Here is a 26,532-nt window from a genome sequence, read left to right on the forward strand (position 1 = left end):
AGAAATGGTGAGAGGAGGGGAAGACAGACACCTGCAGACCTGCTTCACCACTGGTGAAGCAACTCCTCTGCAGGTGGGGAGCCAGCGGCTCCAACTGGGATCCTTATACCAGTCCTTGAGCTTTGCCCCTGCGCTTAACCTGCTGCACTACTACCTGACTGTCCATCCAATTATATTTTAAGATATTGAAATGTTCAGCTCTCTGTCCAGTCTGGGCTGCTTATAGTGAAAGGAGGAAGTCCCACTAGTATTTTTGCTCCTGAGATCATTACTTTATTTCTTGGTGTAGCTCTCACCTTCCTGTGATTTGGATTTTGGAGAAGAATCTTCAGTGAAGCCAAAGCGTGGACAGCCCATGGTGAGTGTGGGTTATTTGGGGCCAAGATTGGAAGAGTTGTGCTTCAGACCTGCTAGAAGGCTGTGGGAAGCAGCCACGTGGCCAGGGCGTCCCCTCCCCTGTCGCCACCGTCTCCACATTGCACCTGGGCTGGACCCCTCTTGGCCAAGCGTAGGAGTGGGTGTCTTGAATTACCTGGCCTTCTAACTTTTGCAGTGGGTTCAAGGCATGGTGAAGTGGAATTCCAAAAGGGGAGTAACTTCAGCCATTGTCTTCAGGTGTAGACATTCTTTTTTTTTTCTTTTTTCCTCCTGGGTTATTGCTGGGGCTCAGTGCCTGCTCTATAAATCCACTGTTTCTGGAGGCTATTTTTCGCATTTTGTTGCCCTTGTTGTCGTTACTGTTATGGTTGCCATTGTTGTTGTTAGATAGGACAGAGAGAAATGGAGAGAGGAGGGGAAGACAGAGAGGGGGAGACAAAGACACCTGCAGACCTCTTCAGCGCCTGTGAAGTGACTCCCCATCCCTGTAGGTGGGGAGCTGGGGGCTCGAACTGGGATCCTTACCCAGGTTCTTGTGCTTTGCGTCGTGCACTTAATCGGCTCCACTACCCCCCCCCTCATTTTTTTTCTAGAGGACTTGGGGGCCTCAGGCATTAGAGTCTTTTTGCATGATTGCATAATGTATGATCTACCCTCCAACCTCAACTGCATTTTATAGTGTTATGCCCCTGCTGACTGAGACTGACACAGATAACTGGTGAAGATGTTTTATTCAGATGAACACACAAGACACACATACAGGGGAACACAGCGCTGTGGGTTCACGAGCTGGGACAGATCCCTAGCTAGGAGCCCTAACCAACTCTGAGCCCCCTCACCCCATTTATATTCTCCAGGGGTGGGGGTTAAGCAAGCAGGATGTCTCAAGGGAAAACTGATGCGCATTACATTCTAATCTTTGCCTTGAGCAAAGAGTACATTCTACCCTAATCTTTTTTTAAATATTTATTTATTCATTTTCCCTTTTGTTGCTCTTATTTTTTTATTGTTGTTGTAGTTATTGATGTCATTGTTGGATAGGACAGAGAGAAATGGAGGAGGCAAAGACAGCAGAATGAATGGGAACATTAAAATTTAAAATGTCACATTAACATTAATTTGCATCATCATCACTCTTGCTGGCTAGTTATTTAAAAAGCCAGTGGACCTCAGGTGTTCCTAGGAGAGAGGTTAGCTTCTTTCCTATCTTTTACTTTCTTTTACTTGAAAAAAAACAAGTCCCTAAGATGGAGGAACTCTCAATATGGGGAGCTCTTGCTCTCAGTAGCATTAGCATTCAGCTGGAAAGAGAAATGAATGCCAGGGCAGGATGCAGGCAGCTTTGTATAGCTGGCCTTTCTTGCAGGCTACCTACAGGGTGCAGGGGGAGTGGTTGATAATGACCTTCTTCCAGAGGAGTATTTCCCTAAGCGGCACCCTTCTTCTTCTTCTTCTAGCGTTTGCCCTTCTTCCGTAGCCAGTCAACAGCGTCAGGTTGAGCCTGATGTAAAGTTTCGAGACCTCCTTTGAATCTGGAGAGGTGGCAGTCATTGACTATGTGGGTCATAGTCTGTCTGTAGCGGCACCCTAATATGCTTCCATACTTGACTGAGAGTCTTGTGATCTAAACTCATGTTCTTAACCCTGGCTGAAGGAGCAAGGAAGTACTTGCTGACCCCGGGGCAAGATAGTTAGATGGAGAATTCAGCCAGCCTGTGTGCACTCTGCAGCCTCCAGCTACCATTCATTTGTAGTTCAGAGTTGGGCAAGCCAATCTATTTTAATTTATAAAGCTTTCCTTCTGCAGGTGAGGACGGGGGCTTGAACCTGGGTCCTTAAGTGCTGTAACATGTGTGCCCAACCAGGTCTGCCACCACCCAGCCCCCTGCTCAAGCTTCTTTATATAAATCACTTTACTTCATTTTTCTAAAGGAATAAATTTGATTTTTTTTAATTTGGCACAACTATGTGATCCTATTTCGACAATGCTACAGTACACTTTAAGTTGTATGTGAGGCAGTAATAAAATTCCCCATGTGTATAATATTCTAGTTGGTCTTTTTGTCTAAGTAATGAAATTAGACTTTTTCCCCCTTTTGTTGCTCTTGTTATTTTTTATTGTTGTAGTTACTGATGTCATCATTGTTAGATAGGACAGAAAGAAATGGAGAGAGAAGGGGAAGGCAGAGAGGAGGAGAGAAAGAGACACCTGCAGACCAGCTTTACTGCTTGCAAGCTACACTCTTGCAGGTGGGGAGCCGGGGCTCCAACCCAGATCCTTAGGCCAGTCCTTGTGCTTTGCACCACGTGTGCTTAACCCGCTGCGCTATCATCCCACTTCCGAAAGTAGACTTTTTAAAAAATATTTATTTATGTATTCCCTTTTGTTGCCCTTACGGTTTTGTTGTAGTTATTATTTTTGTTGTTGATGTCATCATTGTTGGATAGGACAGAGAGAAATGGAGAGAGGAGGGGAAGACACCTGCAGACCTGCTTCACCACCTGTGAAGAGACTCACTCCCCTGCAGGTGGGGAGCCAGAGGTTCAAGCTGGGCAGGGTTTTTTGTTCTTTGATTTTTTTTTTTTGCCTCCAGGGTTATCGCCGGGACTCATGCTTGCAGTACAAATCCATTGCTCCTGGAGGCTATTTTCTTCCCTTTGTTGCCTTTGTTGCTTATGGTTGTTATTCTTATTGCTGTCCTTGTTCTTGGATAAGACATAGAGAAACTGAAACAGATGGGGAGCATAGAGAGGAGAAAGATAAATACCTGCAGACCTGCTTCACCGCCTGACTCCCGTGATTTCTTTCTTTTTATTTTCCCCCTTTTGTTGCCTGTTAGCGAGCATAAATCAAACCACCATCCACTGCAAGGAAGCAAAGATGTTTATTGACGAATTGCAATCTGGGCCGAGATGGTGACTGCTATTATTCTACCAAGCTCGACCCCGAACAGGGCTCAAGCCACACAATTTATAGGAATTCAGACTACACTCAGGGAGGGGGAACACATCACTTTATCAACCTACATCCAATAACAGGCTATAGCAAACACAAAATCCAATCATTTCAAACTTAGCAAAAAGCGGGGTCCATACAAAGCAAAGCACGGGCTAATTTCTTTTCTTCTTTTTTTTTAATATTTTATTTTATTTATTTATTCCCTTTTGTTGCCCTTGTTGTTTTATTGTTGTAGTTATTATTGTTGTTGTCGTCGTTGTTGGATAGGACAGAGAGAAACGGAGAGAGGAGGGGAAGACAGAGAGGGGGGAGAGAAAGATAGACACCTGCAGACCTGCTTCACCACCTGTGAAGCCACTCCCCTGCAGGTGGGGAGCCGGGGCTCGAACCAGAATCCTTATGCCGGTCCTTGCGCTTTTCACCACGTGCGCTTAACCCGCTTTGCTACCACCGGACTCCCACATTGTCACTATTCTTGTTTGTCAAGAGACTGGATGGTAATAAACACTTGAAGTACTGCTCCTCCACTTGTTAAGCTTCATTCTGCAGGTCAGGAGTTAGGAAATGTGAACCTCAGACCTTGCACATGATAATATGTGTCCTTATTGGACATGCCACCATGCAGGTGCTGTAAAAAAAAAAAGGGTGGGGGAGGGTAGATAGCATAATGGTTATGCAAACAGACTCTCATGCCTGAGGCCCCAAAGTCCCGGAAGCCCTAGCTGAGCAATATTCTGTAAAGAAAAAAAAAAAAAAGGGCAGAGAGCAACTAACCTGGAGACCCAGTTTCAAGCTCCCAACGCCAGATGAGGACATAAAAAGGGAAAACTTTATGTGTGTTAATCTGGTGTTCTTCCTCGTTTTCTCATTCTACATAAAGAAAAGAAACAAGTGAGTGGGGAGTCAGGCTGTAGCTCAGTGGGTTAAGTGCAGGTGGCACAAAGCACAAGGACCATCATAAGGATCTTGGTTCCATCCCCACTTACAGGGGAGTCACTTCACAAGCAGTGAAGCAGGTCTGCAGGTGTCTATCTTTCTCTCCCCCTCTGTGTCTTCCCCCTCCTCTCTCCATTTTTCTCTTTCCTATCCAACAACAACGACAGCAATAATAACTACAACAATAAGACAAGGGCAACAAAAGGGAATAAATAAATAAATAAATAAAAAAGAAACAAGGGAGTGGAACAGTAGTGCAGTGGGTTAAGCGCAGGTGGTAGGAAGCGCAAGGACTGGTGTAAGGATCCTGGTTAGAGCCCTGGGCTCCCCATCTGCAGAAGAGTCACTTCACAGGCATTGAACCAGGTCTGCAGGTGTCTATCATTCTCTCCCCCTCTCTGTCTTCTGCTCCCCTCCCCATTTCTCTCTGTCCTATCTAACAACGACATCAATAATGACTACAACAACAGTAAAAAATAAGGGCAACAAAAGGGAAAGTAAATAAATATATATAAAAACATTAAAAAATAATAACTACAACAAAAAACAACAAGGGCAACAAAAAGGAAAATAAATATATAAAAAGTTCCAAAAAAAAAAAAACCAAGAACAAACAGTTCATCAGAAGAGGTGGAATTGTATGGACATAAAGTTCATTAGGACACACTTTTATCTTCTATAATACAACTTATCTTTCTCTCTACCCAGACCTGTGTGGAAAGAAAAATTCTTATCTTGGCTAATAGAATGAAACCATTGAAAAAAATGTCTTTTTTTTTGCCTCCAGAGTTATTGCTAGGACTCAGTGCCTACACTATGAATCCACTGCTCCTGGAGGCCATTTTTCCCCATTTTGTTGCCCTTGTTGTTATTGTTATTGTTGCCATTGTTGCTGTTGGATAGGACAGAGAGAAATCAAGAGAGGGGGAGAGAAAGACAGACCTTTATTAGGATTGACAAGTCTCTTGGATAAGAAGAGTACAATTTCACACAATTCCCACCACCAGAGTTCTGCATCCCATTCCCTCCATTTGAAGCTTTTGTGTTCTTTTTTTTTTCCTTTTTTTTAAGAAAGGATAAATTAACAAAACCATAGGGTAGGAGGGGTACAACTCCTCACAATTCCCACCACCCAATCTCCATATCCCATCCCCTCCCCTGATAGCTTTCCCATTCTCTATCCCTCTGGGAACATGGACTCAGGGTCGTGTGTTGCAGAAGGTAGAAGGTCTGGCTTCTGTAATTGCTTCCCCACTAAACGTGGGCATTGACTGGTCAGTCCATACTCCCTAGTAGGGTGGGTCTCTGGGGAAGCAGAGCTCCAGGACACATTGGTGGGGTCTTCAGTCCAGGGAAGCCTGGCCGGCATCCTGATGACATCTGGAACCTGGTGACTGAAAAGAGAGTTAACATACAAAGCTTTTGTGTTCTTTATGCATGTTGGAGTATGGACCCGGGATCATATGGAGTGCAGAAGGTGGAGGGTCTGGCTGGCTTCTGTAATTGCTTCAGTGCTGGACATGGGCATTGACAGGTTGATCCATACTCCCAGACTGTTTCTTTTCTTTTTTTTTTTTTGTTGCAATTCTCATTCTCTGTGATTCCAGATACTACTGTAGTCTGCACCCTATTACTTTAAAGATGTTAATATGGATTTTGATAAGGGGTTGCTTTGAATCTATATAGTGCATTGTATAAAATGGTCATTTAAGGTGGGGGTAGATAGGATAATGGCTATGCAAATAGTCATGCCTGAGGCTCCAAAGTCCCAGGTTCAGTCCCCCTGCACCTCTATAAGCTAGAGATGACCAGTGCTCTGGTTAAAAAAAATAATAATAATGGTCATTTAGTGGTGACGATTATTCCAGTCTATGAGCCTCCGATATCATTTCTTTTTTTATGTCTTATATTCCATTTATTTATTATTACTATTATTATTATTTTCCAGAGCAGAGATCAACTCTGGTAACTGCACCTATATCTTTGGAGCCTCAGGCATAATAGTCTTTTTGAATAACCACTATGCTTTCACTCTTTAGCATGTTTAATTTCTATTCAGAGTTATTTATAGTTTTTATTTATTTATTTTTATTTTGTTTTCTTTTTCTAGACCAGAACACTGCTCAGTTCTGGTTTGTGGTGGTGCTGGGTTTTGAACCTGGGACCTTAGAGCCTGAGGCTTGAAAGGCTTTTGCATAACCATCATGTTGTCTCCCCAGGCCTATAGTTTTTGTTTTTTTAAAATTTTATTTATTCCCTTTTGTTGCCCTTGTTGTTTTATTGTTGTAGTTATTATTGTTGTTGTCGTTGTTGGATAGGACAGAGAGAAATGGAGAGAGGGAGAGGAAGACAGAGAGGAAGAGAGAAAGATAGACACCTGCAGACCTGCTTCACCGCCTGTGAAGCGACTCCCCTGCAGGTGGGGAGCCAGGGTTCGAACCGGATCCTTATGCCGGTCCTTGTGCTTTGCGCCACCTGCGCTTAACCCGCTGCGCTACAGCCTGACTCCCAGGCCTATAGTTTTTAAAGATTGCATCTTGGGGCTGGGGTAGATAGCATAATGGTTATGCGAACAGACTCTAATGCCTGAGGCTCAGTCAAGTCCCAGGTTCTATCCCCCCCTGCACCACCATAAGCCAGAGCTGCTGTTCTGGTTAACAAAATAAGATAAAAATAATAATAAGATTACATCTTGGAAGAACTTCTTTGTATGCCTATGATTCAAATGTGTGGTAATAGACATAAATAGTGATTTGTTGGTATGGAGAAGAAAAATTAATTTTATAATTAATTTTTGAGTTTGGTCATTTTTGTTGTTGTTGAGATATCTATTACTTATGCCAGTGGTATCAGTAATTTCTGTGTATAATTCTTTGTTCTCTTCTCATTTTTTAAACTTTATTTATTTGTTATTGGATAGAGACAGAGAGAAATTGAGAGAGAAGGGGGCGATAGAGAGGAAGAGAGACACCTGCAGACCTGCTTTACAGCCTGTGAAGGGACTCCCCTGCAGGTGGGGAGCCTGGGGATTGAAATGGGGTCCTTACGGTCCTTGAGCTTTGAGCCACGTGGGCTTAACCCGCTGCATTACTGCCCGACTCCCTCACTCTCATTTTTCTGTCAGCAGTACTTACAACAGGAGTTTAGGATCTGAAGGTTGAAAATTTCCTCTGTGTGGCTAAATAACTTTTTTCAGTCTCATAATTTATTACACAAAGTATCGTATAATGGATTACTTATTAGCTTCTCCTTCCTTTTTCTATTTTTTATTATTATCTTTATTTATTTACTGGATAAAGACAGACAAATTGAGAGGGAAGGGGGGTGGTGAAGAGGATGAGAGACAGTGAGACACCTACTTTACCACAGTGAGACACCTGCTTGACCACTTTGAAGCTTTCCGCATGCATGTGGGGACCAGGCATTTGAACCCAAGTCCTTGCACATTGTAATGTGTGCGCTCAGCCAGGTTCACCACCACCCAGCCCCTTATTTATTTATTTTCCCTTTTGTTTCCCTTGTTGTAGTTATGATGGTTGTTATTATTGTTGTCATCGTTGTTAGGAGAAAGGAGGGGAAGGCAGAGAGGGAGAAAGATAGACACTTGCAGACCTGCTTCAGTGCTTGTGAAGCCACTCCCCTGCAGTTGAGGAGCCAGGGGCTCGAACCGGGATTCTTACAGTGGGCCTTGCGCTTTGCGCCAAGTGCGCTTAACCCACTGCACTACAGCCCGATTCCCTAAATATTTTATATGATGCTTCCTGTCCTTTCGATTAAATAATGGAGAGAACAAACACAATGGCTTGCCTAATATTGTTATTGTCATGCTTCTACACCAGCTATCTCATAATTTTATGATATATATATGTATATATAATCACTAAATAAAGAATTAAAGAAATAAATAAAAAAAACTTTGCGTATCATCCAATATTCCTTTTGGGCATAGGGTGGGACCTGGGCTATCAGTGAGCTGGGTAAGATTGCAAGTTTATGTCCCATGGAGATACCCCCATCAGTGCTATATGTAATGGGATAAAATTAGGAAGTCAAAAGTAGGGCTCTGAAACAGGATTACTCTGAGTTCTGAAAAATTTATCCATCAAGAATTTAGGAGATGTTGTCTGGAGGTTGACACAGTGGATAAAGCAGTGGACTCTCAGGCAGAAGGTCCCGAGTTTGATTCCCAGCAGCACATGTGCCAGAGTGATGTCTGGATATCTGGTTCTTATGTTTCTCCTATCTTCATTAATAAATAAAATATTTTTAAAAAGAATTAAATTAGTGGTCCAGGAGTTGGCACAGTGATAAAGCTTTGGACTCTCAAGCATGAGGTCCTGAGTTCGATCCCCGGCAGCACATGTGCCAGAGTGATGTCTGGTTCTTTCTCTCTCCTCCTTTCTCATAAATAAAATCTTTTAAAAAAATAAAAAAGAATTAAATTACACTACATATTTCAAGATGTGAGAAGTATATGTAGCTTAAAATTTTGCTAAGTTTTTTTTTTTTTCAACTTCTCACTGAAGGCGTTGTCTTGTTCTTTTCAAATTGAAGTTGAAATTAATGAGGCTTTAGTCCATTTTATTACAAGTGTGTTGTCTCCCTAGTTCTACATTTTATTTAAAATATGTAGATTTCCTTAGTCTTAGGTACTACTGTAAGTAGTACCTGGAAATGAAGATCAGATTCTGATCAGAAACAATGAGGCATCTGCAGTACTGTTTCACCGTTCTCAAAACATTAACGTGCTGCACTACTGTCCGACCCCCTATTGTATTGTTTTTTACCAGAGAACTGCTCAGCTGTGGCTTATGGTAGTGTTAAAGATTGAACCTAGGAACTAATGTAAAACATTAAAGACATTTTGAGTAGCCATTGTGTTGTCTCCCTAGTTCTACATTTTATTTAAAAATATAGATTTCCTTAGTCTTAGGTACTACTGTAAGTAGTACCTGGAAATGAAGATCAGATTCTGATCAGAAACAATGAGGCATCTGCAACACTGTTTCACCGTTCTCAAAACTTTCCTTCTGCAGGTGGTTACCAGGGGCTTGAACTTGAGTCCTTATGCATTGTAACATGTATGCTCATCCAGGTGTATCCAACCCCTGACTTAAAAAAAATTATTTATTCCTTTTTGCTGCCTCTGTTGTTTTCTATTGTTGTAGTTATTATTGTTGTCATTGTTGGCTAGGATAGAGAGAGGTGAAGAGAGGAGGGGAAGACAGAGAAGTAGAGGGAAAGACACCTACGGACCTGTTTCACCGCTTGTGAAGCAACTCTCCTGCAGGTGGGGAGCCAGAGGCTACAACCAGGATCCTCATGCTGGTCCTTCCACTTTGTGCCACCTGTTATTAATCCCTGGCGCTACTGCCAGACTCCCAATTTTTTTTTTTTTTAATTGTGTTAACTGGAAGAAAGTGCTGAGACAGAATGTTTTGTATCAAGACTAGTGGTGGCATATCTGGTTGAGTGCAGATCTGCAAGGAACCAGGTTTGAGACCCCAGTCTCCACGTACAAGGGGAAAACTTTTGTGAGCGGTGTGGCAGTATTGCAGGTATGTCTGTCCCTCTCGCTCTCTGTCAACCTCTTCCCTTTCTGATTGAACAGCTCCTGCCATACTACCAGACCATGCTTGTTTGGATATTGTTCTGACTCCGGTTCATATGTCCAGGACTGAGGCCCTAAAGCAGTTGTGCAATCTGAACCCTTATGAGTGGAGGAATAGCTCCATCTGTTTGGAGTCTAGCATTTGGCCAGTGCTCTGTCCAATCTGGGCTGCTTATGGGCAGTGCTTGCAACTGAAGAAAGTCACTGTAGAAAGTAAATACTGGTGGTCTGGCAGGTGACGCAGTGGATAGCGTTGTACTCTTGAGCCTGAGTTCCTGAGTTTGATTCCTGGCAGCACATGTGCCAGAATGATGACTGGTTCTTTCTGTCTCTCCTCCTGTCTGATTAATAAATAAATAAAATATTTTTTAAAAAAGAAAGTAAGTTAGTAAATACTGCTTCTCACATGCTCACAGAGTTCTGGCTTCCTCCTCTTGGTTGCTCATGTCTCCTGCTAATTCACCTCTTGGGGAGGACACTTCAGTGACTCTAGAGTCTGAATGTAATCAGGAGGCTGGTGAGTGCCAGCCTCCAGAGCCTCGGTTGGAGAAGTTGCTTCAGACAAGTTCAGATGCTTTCTTGTTTCTAACCAAATGATGCAACCTGGGCCTCATGGATCCCTGTGACTTGTCTCGACTCCTTTTGAGGGTTCTTAATCCAGTGTGTCTCTGTTTTATGTTTGTTGTTTATTTATTTGTCTATTATTGTATAGATACAGCCAGAAATTGAGAGGTAAGGAGGTGATAGAGAGAGATAAGAGAGACACTAGCAGGGGACAGATGGTGGTGCACCTGGTTGAGTGCACATGTTACAGTGTGCAACGACCTGGGTTGGAGCCCCTGTCCCCACCTGCAGAGGGAAAGCTTCACGAGTGGGGAAACAGAGCTGCAGGTGTTTCTGTCAGGCTCTGTCTCTCTCCCTCTCTATCTCCCCCTTCTTTCTCAATTTCTGGCTGTCTATAACCAATAAATAAGTAAATAAAGGTAATTAAAAAATTTTACCCCACATCTATGGACATCTAATCTTTGACAAAGGGGCTCAGACTATTAAATGGGGAAAGCAGAGTCTCTTCAACAAATGGTGTTAGAAAGAATGGGTTGAAACATGCAGAAGAATGAAACTGAACCACTGTATTTCACCAAATACAAAAGTCAATTCCAAGTGGATCAAGGACTTGGATGTTAGACCAGAAACTATCAGATACTTAGAGGAAAATATTGGCAGAACTCTTTTCCACATAAATTTTAAAGACATCTTCAATGAAACGAATCCAGTTACAAACAAGACGTAAGGCAAGTATAAACCTATGGGACGACATCAAATTAAAAAGCTTCTTCACAGCAAAAGAAACCACTACCCAAACCAAGAGACCCCTCACAGAATGGCAGAAGATCTTCACATGCCATGCATCAGACAAGAGTTTAATAACCAAGATATATAAAGAGCTTGCAAAACTCAACAAGACAATAAATAACCCCATCCAAAAGTGGGGGGAGGACATGGACAGAATATTCACCACAGAAGAGATCCAAATGGCCGAGAAACCCATGAAAAAATGCTCCAAGTCTCTGATTGTCAGAGAAGTGCAAATAAAGACAACCATGAGATACCACTTCACTCCTGTGAGAATGTCATACATCAGAAAAGGTAGCACCAGCAAATTCTGGAGAAGGTGTGGGGTCAGAGGAACCCTCCTGCACTGCTGGTGGGAATGTGAATTAGTCCAACCTCTGTGGAGAACAGTCTGGAGAACTCTCAGAAGGCTAGAAATGGACCTACCCTATGATCCTGTAATTCCTCTCCTGGGGATAGATCCTAAGGAACCCAACACACCCATCCAAAAAGATCTGTGTACACATATGTTCTTAGCAACACAATTTGTAATAGCCAAAACCTGGAAGCAACCCAGGTGTCCAACAACAGATGAGTGGCTGAGCAAGTTTTGGTATATATACACAATGGAATACTACTCAGCTTTAAAAAATGTTGACCTCACCATTTTTAGCCGATCTTGGATGGACCTTGAAAATTTAATGTTAAGTGAAATAAGTCAGAAACAGAAGGATGAATATGGGATGATCTCACTCTCAGGCAGAAGTTGAAAAACAAGATTAGAAACGAAAACACAAGTAGAACCTGAAATGGAATTAGCGTATCGCACCAAAGTAAAAGACTCTGGAGTTGGGGTGGGTGGGTGGGGAGAATACAGGTCCAAGAAGGATGACAGAGGACCTAGTGGGGGTTGTATTGTTATATGGGAAACTGGGGAATGTTATGCATGTACAAACTATTGTATTTACTATTGAATGTAAAACATTAATTTCTCTAAAGAAATATAAATAAATAAATAAATAAAAATTTTTAAAGAGAGAGAGATAGACACTAGCAACCACTCACAAAGCATTCTCCCTGCAAGTGGGCCCGGGGGTTCAACCCAGGTCCTTGTGCTTTGTGACATGTGCTCAGTCAAGTGTGCTACCAGCCAGTCCCTATTTTTCTTTATTTTGTTTATTTAATTGAGTTTTATTTTATTTTATGTGACTGAGTTCAATTGAGAGAGGGAAAAAATGGAGAGACACTGTTTCACTTACAGAGGTACTGTTTCACTTCCTGTGAGGATTCCCCTCAGTAGATGGGGACCAGTGTTAAGATAATGTGATGTGAAATGCACAGAGGGAGAGGCTAGATCTATAGCTCCTCTTAGGTTTTTGTTTTTTTAAGGTTTTGTTTGTTTATTTAATTTAGTTATTGTTGTTGTCCTTGTTGGATAGGACAGAGAGAAATGGAGAGAGGAGGGGAATATTTATTTATTCTCTTTTGTTGCCCTTGTTGTTTTATTGTTGTATGTATTGTTGTTATTGATGTCATCGTTGTAGGATAGGACAGAGAGAAATGGAGAGAGGAGGGAAAGTCAGAGAGAGGGAGAGAAAGATGGATACTTGCAGAACTGCTTCACCGCCTGTGAAGGGACTCCCCTGCCGGTGGGGTGCTGGTGGGGTGCCAAGGGCTCGAACCGGGAACTGTTGTGCTTAACACAAGAACCGGGAACTTGTGTGCTTAACACAAGAACCAAGGGCTCGAACCGGGAACTGGTTCTTGTGTGCTTAACCTGCTGGGCTATAGCTGGACTCCCTATATGCTTGAATTTTTGCAAAACTTTTCCAATGTCTGTAGAAAGCTGGTCAAAAATATAGCATGATTCCTTATGAAGTCTCCTCACCCAAGAAGAGCAGGTCCCATAGTTCTGTCACATTCTTAGTGTGTATAATCTTTCTTGCCTGGTCTGGATACTCTCACTCTTCCTGAGACTATTCTAAAGTCACACGCATGAGAGTCAGTGTTCCCTCCCATCTGTGAGTCCCTCTCTGCCATAGAGAATTTGGTGCAGTTTAAGCTGAGGAGCTGAGTCATGTTATGTGCTCACAACTTGGGTTCCTGGTCTGCAGGACTGCCAGAGAGGCACTGTCCCTCCTTAGTTAGGAAGCAGTGGTTATGCCAGAACATGGAGTGAAGGGGCTGGGCTGGGATGGAGATAACGGACTGTTTACACTGATGTGCTTCTCAGGCATCTTTTTGAGGAGAATCAATAGGTCCTTTTCTTTCTATTTTTTTGTCAATGATTTAATATTGACTTAAAAGTTTTTTTGTTTGTTTTCTTTTGCCACCAGTGTTATTGCTGGGGCTAGGTGCCTGCACTACCAATCCACTGCTCCTGGAGGCCATTTTTTCCATTTTTATTGCTCTTGTTGTGTTGCTGTTATTATTGCCATTGCTGCTGTTGTTATTGGATAGGACAGAGAGAAATGGAGAGAGGAGGGCTACCCATTTTTTCCAATACCATTTGTTGAAAAGACTCTGCTTTCCCCATTTAATAGTCTGGACACCTTTGTCAAAGATTAGATGTCCATAGGTGTGGAACTATACCCCCAGCCTTTTTGTTTCTTTCCTTACAAAGGTAGGGTTCAGGAGAGGTGTAGTTCTAGGGCACATTGATGAAGTCATCTATCCAGAGTATTGATGGAATCATAGCATCTGCAACCTGGTGACTGAAAGACAGTTTGACATAAAGCAGAACAGAATGTTTAGTAAACAGGAACCAGAAAGTAAGACTAGAACAGATTAGAATAGGAATTTTAAAGTATAATGAAGCTGTCTAGTCTTCATTTTTTAAATTTATTTATTCCCTTTTGTTGCCCTTGTTGTTTTATTGTTGTAGTTATTATTGTTGTTGTTATTGATGTCATTGTTGGGTAGGACAGAGAGAAATCAAGAAAGGAGGGGAAGACAGAGAGCGAGAGAGAAAGACATACACCTGCAGACCTGCGTCACTGCTAGTGAAGCCACTCCCCTGCAGGTGGGGAGCCAGGACCTGGAACCCTGATACTTCCGCTGGTCGCTGCCCTTCGCACCACGTGCACCTAACCGTTGTGTTACGGCCCGACTTCCTGTAGTCTTCTTTAATAAGTATTTTCCAGTGGGCCCATGATTTTAGTAATTTTTGCTTGAGCTTGATAGTAACATGAAGATGGACTAAAAATATTATTTGGGAAGAGGGCATCAAAGTTGAGAAAAGAACTAGGAAACTGGATTAAGGCAGAGAGTAGTTCCCAAACTTCATAGTAATGACCAGTAATGATGGAAAGATATTAGAGGTCTTGGCCCATCATGTCTATGGGGAATTCCAAGAATTCCCTGACTAATGGTGCTCTCCTTTATCTCCTTTTATTTATTCAATTTTAAGGAGCAAGTATGTTTTTTTCTCTCTCACAAATAGATGCTCTTATTTTTGGATCCAATTCTAGACAATAAGTATTTGCACGTACTTGGAAGTTGTCCTTTAGTGTCAATCATGTGTCTTCTTTTTTTTTTTGTTTTTAATTTTTTATTTTATTTTATTTTATTTATTTATTCCCTTTTGTTGCCCTTGTTGTTTTATTGCTGTAGTTATTATTGATGTCATTGTTGTTGGATAGGACAGAGAGAAATGGAGAGAGGAGGGGAAGACAGTGAAGGGGAGAGAAAGACAGACACCTGCAGACCTGCTTCACTGCCTGCAGGTGGGGAGCTGGAGGCTCCAACCGGGATCCTGACGACGGTCCTTGAGTTTAGCACCACCTGCGCTTAACCCGCTGTGCTACAGCCCGACTCCCGTTTTTAATTTTTTATAAAATGGAAATACTCACCAGACTATAGGATAAGATGGGTATTCCCACCCCCACAACTCCATATTCAATCCCCTCCCTTGATAGTTTCCCTATGTTTTATCCCTCTGGGAGGATGGACCCAGGATCATTATGGGGTGCAGAAGGTGGAAATTATGGCTTCTGTAATTGCTTCCCCGCTGAACATAGGTGCCTTCCATTTTTTTTAAAGCCACAAACTGACCTCCAATTTAAGTTTGTTTTTTTTTTAGATTTTTTTAAAGATTTTATTTATTTATGAGAAAGATAGGAGGAGAGAGAAAGAACCAGACATCACTCTGGCACATGTTCTGCAGGGGATCGAACTCAGGACATCTTTATTACTGTGCCACCTCAAAGACCGCAATTTAAGTCATTTTTAAAAGTTTTTCCTTTTTTTTTTTTTTTAATTATATTTTGTGGGCAACAGCATCATGGTTATACAAACAGACTCTCATGCCTGAGGCTCCTAAATCCCAGGTTCAATCCCCCCCACCACCATGAGCCTGAGCTGAGCACTGCTCTGGTGTTTCTCTCTGTGTCTCTCCCTGCATTTCTCTCAAAAATTAAATAAATAAAATATTTTTTTAATTATATTTATTTTTATTGCTTGTTTGCCATGTGCATAGTCCTCAATTAAGGCAGGCCTCTACCACACTGGAGCTTCAGTGCTGGAGTGTCTTCTTTCTTTTTTTCTTCCAAACATTATAACATGGAGCTCTAAAAGCCTCAGTGATGAAAACATAAAAAGGTAAAGAAGTTAAGTTGTTCACTGAATGCTCTCCCAAACCTGACTCAGTGATGCTTGACCTGTTTCTCCACCTTTCCAAGTGCACTTCATAGTAACATCACTCTGTCATATGAGATTCCAGGGACTGTGTTCAGGACCTGATGATAGCAAAAACCTTTAATCACTGTACCAATGAATGTATAACATGCTAGTCCATGGAGGTGAGGTATTTGGTATGTTTGGTGATGAGACTATCACTGACTTCATAAAGTATGATCATGGATGTCTAATCTGCTATCTGTATGAAGTGTTTTTTCATATAAATAAATACACTGTATGTTTTAGTACTTGGTGACCTATGAAGATGTAATAGTGATATTCACTCAAGAGGAGTGGGCACTATTAAATTCTTCAGAGAAGAAACTCTACAGAAATGTGATATGTGAAAACTTTAGAAACGTTCAGTTGATAGGTAATTATGATATTCATTCATTTCTCAATGAAAAGACACTTTTTCCATTGTTCATCCAAAAATGGGCAGAGGATATGAACAAAACATTCACTACAGAGGAGATCCAAAAGACTAGCAAACATATGAAAAACTGCTCTAGGTCACTGATTGTCAGAGAAATGCAAATTAAGACAACACTAAGATACCACCTCACTCCTGTAAGAATGGCATACATCAAAAAGGACAGCAGGGAGTCGGGCTGTAGCACGGTGGGTTAAGCGCAGGTGGCGCAAAGCACAAGGACCGGCATAAGGATCCCGGTTCGAACCCCGGCTCCCCACCTGTAGGGGAGTCGCTTCACAGGCGGTGAAGCAGGTCTGCAGGTGTCTATCTTTCTCTCCCCCTCTCTGTCTTCCCCTCCTCTCTCCGTTTCTCTCTGTCCTATCCAACAATGATGACAACAACAATAATAACTACAACAATAAAACAACAAGGGCAACAAAAGGGAATAAATAAAATAAAATATTAAAAAAAAAAGGACAGCAGCTACAAATGCTGGAGAGGTTGTGGGGACAGAGGAACCCTTTTACATTGCTGGTGGGAATGTAAATTGGTACAGCCTCTGTGGAGAGAAGTCTGGAAAACTCTCAGAAGGCTAGACATGGACCTTCCATATGATCCAGTAATTCCTCCCCTGTGGTTATACCCCAAGGACTCCATAACACCCAACCAAAAAGAGGTGTGTACTCCTATGTTCATAGCAGCACAATTCATAATAGTTAAAACCTGGAAGCAACCCAGGTGCCCAACAACAGATGAGTGGCTGAGAAAGCTGTGGTATATATACACAATGGAATACTATGCAGCTATCAAGAACAATGAACCCACCTTCTCTGACCCATCTTGGACAGAGCTAGAAGGAATTATGTTAAGTGAGCTAAGTCAGAAAGATAAAGATGAGTATGGGATGACCCCACTCATCAACAGAAGTTGAGTAAGAAGATCTGAAAGGGAAACTAAAAGCAGGACCTGACCAAATTGTAAGTAGGGCACCAAAGTAAAAACCCTGTGGTGAGGGGTAGACATGCAGCTTCCTGGGCCAGTGGGGGGTGGGAGTGGGGAGTGGGTGGGAGGGATGGATCACAGTCTTTTGGTGGTGGGAATGGTGTTTATGTACACTCCTAGTAAAATGTAGACATATAAATCACTAGTTAATTAATACGAGAGGGGGAAAATTAATTGTATTTCTAGAAGTTTTTCAAAACACAAATGAATCTTTTCAATATATAGGCTGTGTAATTGATATGCGGACTCTCTCAAAAGCCTAGACCAAGTAGATCAGAAGCAACCAATAGCACAGCTATATACAAGATACTGGGTACTGTACAGCAAACCCTAACAAAAGGACTTTTCAAAGTTAACCCAATTACCAAATAATGTGATGATAACATTAACTATCGATTGTCTTTTTGAACCCTAAGACAGCAGGAACCTCACATCTCCACTATAGAGCCTCTACTTCCCCCAGTCCTGGAACCCTTGGATAGGGCCCACTTTCCTGTATGCCTCTCCCAATCCATATCAAATAATACTGCATCTGCCGATCACAACCTAACCAACGCAACGATTGCCACCTCAACATGCTACACTTCAGACTGTGTCCAGAGACTTCACGTGTGGAATGACAACCCTTCAGCTTCATTACTCGGGTGAGACCTTTCCTTTCATAGTATACTCTAATTCCATCTCAGGTGGTTCACTCTCTAACAAAGTCCCAAAACCTAGATATACACCAGTTTCAGTGAAAGCAGTACTCTTTGGAAACATGAAAGAACTCACAGTGGAGAGAAGCCCTATGAATGTAAACAGTGTAGTAAAACATTCAGTCAACCCGGTGATCTTTGAAGACATGAAAGAACGCTCAGTGGAGAGAAACCCTATGAATGTAAACAATGTAGGAAAACATTCAGTCAATCCAGTAATCTTCGGACACATGAAAGAACTCACAGTGGAGAGAAACCCTATTAATGTAAACAATGTTTTAAAACATTCAGTCGATCCAGTCATCTTCAAACACATGAAAGAACTCACAATGGAGAGAAACCCTATGAATGTAAACCATATGAATGTAAACAGTGTATGAAAACATTCATTCACTCCAGTAATCTTCGGACACATGAAAGAACGCACAGTAGAGAGGAACCCTATGAATATAAACAATGTACAAAAACATTCATTGATGACAGTGTTCTTCGAAAGCATGAAAGAATCCACAGTGGAGAGAAGCCCTATGAATGTAAACAATGTAGGAAAACATTCAGTCAATCCAGTAGTCTTAGGACACATGAAAGAACGCACAGTGGAGAGAAGCCATATGAATGTAAATAATGTAGGAAAACATTCAGATGTTCCAGTACTCTTCGGAAACAGCTAGAATATTACACACTCGGGAAATTTTATTATTGCCTTACATACAACTTAATGTGTACTATAACAGTTGTCCCAATGGGATCACATAGTTGTGCCATATTTAAAAAAATCAAGTTTATTCCTTTCAAACAATGAAGTAATTTATATAAAGAAGCATGAGTAGGGGGCCGGGTGGTGGCAGACCTGGTTGAGTGTACATGTTACAGTGCATAAGAACCAGGGTTCAAATCCCTGTCCTCACCTGCAGAGGGAAAGCAGTGTTGCAGATCTGTCTTTCCTTTTCATTTTTATTTACTTTTAAAGTATTTTATGTGTGAGAGAGATGCAGAGAGAAACATCAGAGCATTGCAAAACTCTGGCTTATGGTGATGTGGGGGGATTGAACCTGGGACTCTGGAGCCTCAGGCATGAGAGTCTTTTTGCATAAACATTATGCTATCTACACCTCCCACCCCCACGCTTCTCTCTGGATTTCTGGCTGTCTCTATCCAATAAATAAATGTAAAGGTAATTTTAAAAAAGAAGGTTGAATGAAAATTTACATTGAAATCATAGCAGAAACAATTATTTAGAACTGGAAGAATCCTGAAAGATCAAAATCTTTGGAAAACTGGAATGAGCAATGAAGGTTTCTCTGGGCCTTGTGGCAAACCAAGATCCTGCTAAACTGCTATGAGTGGTTCCTCCAGCACTACTTAAGTTCCTAGCTTGGGCCAGAGCTTAAGATCCCCATAGCAGGGGCCTGGCAGTAGCACATGGCACAAAGTTCAAGGACCAGCTCAGTGACCTGGGTTTAACAACCCCCTGTCCACCTGTGTATGTGTGTGGGGGGGGGTCGCTTCACAAGCAGTGAAGTAGGTCTGCAGGTGTCTGTCTTTCTCCCTTTCTGTCTTCCCCTCTGCCCTGGCCTGCCAGGTTATCGATGGAAACCTAGGGTAGGGGGCGAGAGAATGGAGGGGACAAGAGACACGAAGAATGAGAGCAAGTCATGAGATCTGATGATCAAGCTCTGGAAATTTTATTTTGCAGCCACAATTTATGCACAAACGAGGAAGTTCTGCTAAGGTAGTGGGGGAGGGAGGTGGGTGAGCAACTTTCCAAACAGATGGTAATCTCAGTTCCAATGATCGGAATGTCCTCTCACCGGCTATATGAGAGTCTTAGCTAAGGCCTTGGCTCCTGGGATGTCCTCCCTTTTTACAATTTAAGTGAGGCGGGCAATTGAGGGTAAAAGCTAGGAATCTTTTCAAGAGATAAGTGGGCATTAACCAGAGGGGAGAAGTATTGACCTGATTTCTCCCGCGGGGTAAATATAGAACTGATCTTTCCGCATCTTATACGGCTCTTAGTGTCTTTTTGGGGAGGGGAGGAAGAGCCACTATTTCCAAGGTGAGGAAAACTCATGGCAAAGAGCTCTTCTTCTTATTCTAGCGTTTGCCCTTCTTCCGTAGCCAGTCAACAGCATCAGGTTGAGCCTGATGTGAAGTTTCGAGACCTCCTTTGAATCTGGAGAGGTGGCAGTCGTGCGAAGAGCTCTGATGACCAACACCAACCTCCATGCAAATCAGGTTTGCTTCACGGGGGACTCAGGCAGACTATAGGGTCCTCCTCCTGCAGTGCTTAGCCTTGCACCCCTTACCGGTGCCCACGCCATGCCAAGGTTGGCGTGCATAAATCTGAGTTTTATGCAGCTCCCAAAAGAGGTCTGTCACCCTCAGGTTCAGCCAAGCCTCTGTCAGCCAAATCAAGTCTGTGGTAATATATTTGTAAGGGTTTCGATGCCAAGGAGTCAGTTTGTTGTTTTATAAAACCAATAATCTTATTAAAAATAAAGGGTCCCAAGGTAATCATTAACAAAAGACTAATCGTCCCATAAGGGGCATCAAAGTGTCCTAGCACGCCACCAGCAAGTCTAAGGGAAGCATCAGTGGCTGTGATGTCCAGGGGAAGAAACACAGCACGTCTGGTCCTGTGGTGGTCATCAGCGCCAACTGATGAAATTTTTCTTCTTCATAGAGGGTCAGCTGTGGAACAAGCAAAACTTGGAGGCAAGGACCAGGTAGAGAAGAATTGACATGAAAATATAGGGTGGTGTACCAAAACACAAACAGAGGAGGTGCATACACATTAGAAGTCAAGGTGAGGTTCCTTGAACATGAGGAATATTGGGAGAAAATTGAGCAGTCAATAAACATGCTAGGATGAAGTCAGCAGTGGTAGGTCAGCAGAAAGAGAAGACTTGGATAGGCTGGTGCAGTTAGCTGGAGTATATACTGCCATGGCGTCTTTTGTGGTAAGGACTTGCCAACAGGGACTCTGTGGATTTTGCAAAAGCAATAATGTTATCCACCATAATAAAAGGAAAACAAACATGGAAATCCAGCATGGAAAAAGGAAAAAAATATATGTCTCTATTACTGGAGAAGTGGGTGGCTTTGTCAATGAGATACAATAAATGGACAATTCGAATTTTTGTAAATATTAAGGTTTAGTATAGTTACTACATTGACACTTTAGCCAACTGAATATTGGGGGGTGCATTCCCCTTCTTTTTTTATTAATTGAGCATAAGGATTTTAGTTTTTCTTGTTTTTTACAAGAAAATTAAATCTGGGGCGAGGGTCATTGGGAAGTTTTTATGGACACTTCCCATGGCTCCCTGTGAAGGAGAAGGAAGTAAGCCCATATCTTTAGCCGGCAGATCTTTAGAAAGAAGGACTTCTCCCTTATTAATAAGTTCTGTAATCTCTCAGGGTCAAGGTTTGACTCTAATTACTTCCTTTATAAGATTCAAATAAGAAAAGATAGTAATAGAGCCTTTTTCCGGTACCAAAAAGTCATAGTACTCTTTTATTGCATCTTTTACTCTTTTCCACCTTTTTTCATCACTAAATCTCTCTTGGGGAAGCCAAAGGCAAACATCTCTAAGGGAAAGGAAAAAAATGAGCAAGATCTTTTTTCTTAACCCTTACTCCTCGTGCCTTGAGTGAGTCTTTAAGACTCTCAATAAACTTTTCCTGTGCACTGATTTCTTGTCCTATGATATCGCCGTCCGCTTCCAGTTCTCTCCTTCGGGTGTGTTCGCGGCAATCTCTTACTTAATGAAACAACTGCAGTCCTCTTTTCTGATCAACGGTGTTCCTCACTGGATCCCCCGTGCCTTGGGCCCCACGTCTGGACGCCAAACTTCCCCGGCCCGTGGGGTCATCAAACGGAGACCCTAGGAGGGGGAGTGGGAATGGGGTAGGACAAGAGACGCGAGAAATGGAGACAAGACAGGAGTCTGATCAAGTCTCATTTATTGAAAATTTTCACGTGTATTTAAGGATGGCTAGGTTGGGGAGGGTCTGCAGTAAACAGGGTTGCTATGGTTACCTAACCTTGGAATGCTCTTTCCTTGCCATCTATGGTCATGCCTGTCCGGCTAATTGTGGAGCTATCCCAGGAAGGAATGCAGCTGCAGAGGTTAAGTAAACATCTCTAGGAGGTTGGTGAGGGGTGGTCTTGCCTGCGTACGTGTCAGGCAGGCTTATGGTTGATGGAGATTTTACACAAGATGGAGTAGCCTGTTCCTCAAAACCAAGGTCCCTGAGGGGGCGGCTTCCTGCAGATCAAGAGCCCTTCTAGCAGGGAGCTAAGAAACTTATCTGTCAGGAGTCGGGGGCGTAGAGCAGCAAGTTAAGTGCACGTGGCACAAAGCACAAGAACCAGCACAAGGATCCTGGTTAGGGAGTCACTTCACAGGCATGAAGAAGCTCTGCAGGTGTCTTTTCCCCTCTCTGTCTTCTCCTTACCAATGTGTCCTGCAACCCCACCCCACCCCCAGAGCTCTACCCCAATAGTGAAAGTTAGAAACAGGTTGAGGGTATGGATCAACTTATCAATGCCCATGTCTACTGGAGAAGCTATAAGTCAGACCTGTCACTTTCTGCACCCCATAGAGATATTTGGTCCATACTCCCAGAGTGATAAAGAACAGGGAAACTTCCAGTGGAGGGGATGGGATCTGGCACTGTGGTGATGGGGATTCACCTAGTACATGTCCTACTGTTGGCCTGTCTTCCCACATAGTTATGGAGAAAATACTCGCTATCCTCTTCCTCTGATAGATAGGCATGAGAAAATGGATGAAAAAGTTCATTCTGGGCTGGTGAAACAGCAAAATGGCTGTGCAAATGACCATTATGCCTAAGATGCCTGGGGCTCTGAGCTCCTTGGTTCAATTTACACGGTCCTTGAGCTTCTCGCCATGTGTGCTTAACCTGTTGCACTATTACCCGACTCCCTAAAGGGACATCTTACAGCACATCAGGGCCCTGGAGCTTTTGGTATTAACTAATTCTGGAACTGGTGTGCCAGATATAAAAACTGTTTTCCAGTATTCCCTAGGTGTCCTGACTTTGTTTATCAATTTCCAGTTTTACATTTCCTGTAGGTGTAGTGCTTGTTGTCAAGCCAAGAGACCTGGCTTGTGGAGTTACATCACAGCCTGAAGATACTGCTTCTTTTAATTTTCTGGCCAGAAAAGAAATTGAGAGAAAGAAGGAGAAATGACAGTTTCTCAGGTAAATGACATATGCCAGATCTGATTCTTTTTTCCTCCTGAGAAAGTTGTATTTTAATTTACACATGCATTTTATGTTATGAGTGTTCATTTCACTGCTTCTGATTTGTCTGAATATTTCTCTTAAAAACTTATTTTGTTGGGAGTCGGGCTGTAGTGCAGCGGGTTAAGTGCAGGTGGCGCAAAGCACAAGGACCGGCATAAGGATCCTGGTTCGAATCCCGGCTCCCCACCTGTAGGGGAGTCACTTCACAGGCGGTGAAGCAGGTCTGCAGGTGTCTATCTTTCTCTCCTCCTCTCTGTCTTCCCCTCCTCTCTCCATTTCTCTCTGTCCTATCCAACAACGACAACAGCAATAATAACTACAACAATAAAACAAGGACAACAAAAGGGAATAAATAAATAAAATAAATATTAAAAAAAAAAACTTATTTTGTCACCAGTCTTTGCTGCCATGATATGTAGATACAGATATTTGGTAGATATGACAAAAAGAGAGGAGGGAGGGAAAATGAAGAAGAAACACCACAGTACTGTTCCTCCATTGAATCTGGAATGTATGCTTTCTACTTTGTGTGTCACCATGAAGATCCTATTAAAGATCTTGAGTTTCATGCCCAGATACTGAGTTTCAATCCCTCACACCACACAGAGACGTGAAGAGGGAAACTTCGTTAGTAGTACTCTTGTTTCTTTCCCTAGGTGTACAGATTTGGCAATTTTGATCTATACCCCCAGCCTGTTTGTTTCTTTCCTTACAAAGGTAGGGTTCAGGAGAGGTGTTGTAGGACACATTGATGAAGACATCCATCTAGAGTATTCAAGATGGAATCATAGCATCTGCAACCTAGTGACTAAAAGACAGATATAAAGTGAACCAAATGTTTAGTAAGCAGGAACCAGAAAGTAAGATTAGGGCAGATTAGAATAGGAATTTTAAATATAATGAAGCTGTGTAGTCTTCTTTAATTAGTATTTTCCTATGGGCCCATGAATTCAGTAATTTTTGCTTGAGCTTGATAGTAACATGAAGATGGACTAAAAATATTATTTGGGAAGATGGCATCAAAGTTGAGAAAAGAACTAGGAAACTGGATTAAGGCAGAGAGTAGTTCCCAAACTTCATAGTAATGACCAGTAATGATGGAAAGATATTAGAGGTCTTGGCCCATCATGTCTATGGGGAATTCCAAGAATTCCCTGACTAATGGTGCTCTCCTTTATCTCCTTTTATTTATTCAATTTTAAGGAGCAAGTATGTTTTTTTCTCTCTCTCACAAATAGATGCTTTTATTTTTGGATCTAATTCTAGACAGTAAGTATGTGCACTTTCTTGGAAGTTGTCCTGTAGTATCAGTCATGTGTCTTCCTTTTTTGTTTGTTTTTTTGTTTTAATTTTTTAATAAAATAGAAATATTGGCCAAACTATAGGTTAAGAGGGGTACATTTCAACACAGTTCCCACACCCACAACTCCATATTTAGTCCCCTTCCTTGATAGTTTCCCTGTGTTTTATCGCTCTGGGTGGATGGACCCAGAATCATTTTGGGGTGCAGAAGGTGGAAATTGTGGCTTCTGTAATTGCTTCCCCGCTGAACATGGGTGCCTTCCATTTCTTTTAAGCCACAAACTGACCTCCAATTTAAGTCATTTTTAAAAGTTTTTCCTTATTTTTTTTTTAAGTTACATTTTCTTACTGCTTCTTTGCCATGTGCATGGTCCTCAGTTGAATCAGGCTTCTGCCACACGGGAGCTTCAGTGCTGTGCTGTCTCTCTCTCTTCTTTCTTTTTTTCTTCTTAACATTGTAACATGGAGCTCTAAAAGGCTCAGTGATGAAAACATAAAAAGGTAAAGAAATTAAGTTTTTCACTGACTGCTCTCCCAAACCTGACTCAGTGATGCTTAGACCTGTTCCTCCACCCTTCCAAGTGTACTTCATAGTAAGATCTGTCATGTGAGATTCTAGGGACTGTGTTCAGGACCTGGTGACAGCACAAAGCTTTTATCACTGTACCAATTAGTGTGTCACATGCTAGATCATGAGAGTGAGAGGTATTTGTTATGTTTGGTGATGAGACAATCATTGACTTCATAAAGTAGATCATGAATGTCTAATCTGCTGCCTGTATGAAGTGTTTTCTCATATAAATAAATACACTGTATGTTTTAGTGCTCAGTGACCTATGAAGATGTAACAGTGATATTTACTCAAGAGGAGTGGGCACTACTAAATTCTTCAGAGAAGAAACTCTACAGAAATGTGATGTGGGAAAACTTTAGAAACATTCTGTCAATAGGTAATTATGATATTCATTCATTTCTCAATGAAATGACATTTTTTCCATTACTCAACAATGTATGCCAAGACATTGTTTGTGAAAGGGGCATGATTGTGATTGTGACTCATGAGGGATACAAAATTCAATATATATATATATATATATATATATATATATATATATATATATAATATATATTTATTTATTTTTCCTTTGTTTTTGCCCTTGTTGTTTTATTGTTGTAGTCATTATTGTTGTTGTTATTGATGCCTTCATTGTTGTATAGGACAGAGAGAAATGGAGAGAGGAGGGGGAGACAGGGAGAGAGAAAGATAGACACCTCCAGACCTGCTTCACTGCTTGTGAAGCAACTACCCTGCAGGTGGGGAGCCGGGGGCTTGAACCAATACCCTTATGCTGGTCCTTGTGCTTTGCGCCACCTGCGCTTAACCGCTGCGCTACTGCCCGACTCCCAAAATTCAATATATTTTTATCCTAATATCTTTTGTATTTTTAGGACAGTTACAAGAGGATCATTCCATCAAAGAGCAGTACAACTACCAAGGAAGTAAAAGGTTTGTATCTCATTCATAATTATACTGTCCTACCCAGAAAGCTACTATGAACTTCTCTGTGATTTTATTTATTTATTTATTTATTTAAGAAAGGATAAATTAACAAAACCATAGGGTAGGAGGGGCGTACAACTCCTCACAATTCCCACCACCCAATCTCCATATCCCATCCCCTCCCCTGATAGCTTTCCCACTCTCCATCCCTCTGGGAGCATGGACCCAGGGTCATTGTGGGTTGTAGAAGGTGGAAGGTCTGGCTTCTGTAATTGCTTCCCCGCTGAACATGGGCATTGACTGGTTGGTCCATACTCCCAGTCTGCCTCTCTCTTTCCCTAGTAGGGTGGGTCTCTGGGGAAGCGAGCTCCAGGACACATTGGTGGGGTCTTCAGTCCAGGGAAGCCTGGCTGGCATCCTGATGACATCTGGAACCTGATGGCT

The 26,532-nt window shown here is 42.1% G+C and overlaps 3 protein-coding genes across 7 annotated transcripts in view; 2 read left to right on the top strand and 1 right to left on the bottom strand.

Moving 5' to 3' along the window:
* Nucleotides 1–26,532, bottom strand: part of LOC103127055 (zinc finger protein 709-like) — a 1,044,365-nt gene that overhangs the window by 544,528 nt on the left and 473,305 nt on the right. The gene's annotated exons all lie outside the window — the stretch shown is intronic.
* LOC132535598 (zinc finger protein 709-like) overlaps nucleotides 1–26,532 on the top strand; it is a 306,876-nt gene that overhangs the window by 187,238 nt on the left and 93,106 nt on the right. The gene's annotated exons all lie outside the window — the stretch shown is intronic.
* Nucleotides 1–26,532, top strand: part of LOC132535593 (zinc finger protein 709-like) — a 46,872-nt gene that overhangs the window by 7,562 nt on the left and 12,778 nt on the right. Inside the window, exons 2-6 of one of the 4 annotated variants that reach the window (XM_060182169.1) lie at nucleotides 290–358; nucleotides 20,127–20,243; nucleotides 23,111–23,240; nucleotides 25,411–25,537; nucleotides 26,037–26,094. In XM_060182169.1, the coding sequence (XP_060038152.1) occupies nucleotides 23,226–23,240; nucleotides 25,411–25,537; nucleotides 26,037–26,094 (200 nt within the window). In that variant the 5' untranslated portion in view covers nucleotides 290–358; nucleotides 20,127–20,243; nucleotides 23,111–23,225. Of the gene's footprint in view, nucleotides 1–289; nucleotides 359–20,113; nucleotides 20,244–22,758; nucleotides 23,241–25,410; nucleotides 25,538–26,036; nucleotides 26,095–26,532 lie in introns of those variants that run through there. The other 3 variants (XM_060182171.1, XM_060182172.1, XM_060182173.1) reach the window with 3 other exon arrangements.

The sequence above is a fragment of the Erinaceus europaeus genome, chromosome 23 (genome assembly GCF_950295315.1).
Source record: "Erinaceus europaeus chromosome 23, mEriEur2.1, whole genome shotgun sequence".
Classification (NCBI taxonomy): Eukaryota; Metazoa; Chordata; class Mammalia; order Eulipotyphla; family Erinaceidae; genus Erinaceus; species Erinaceus europaeus.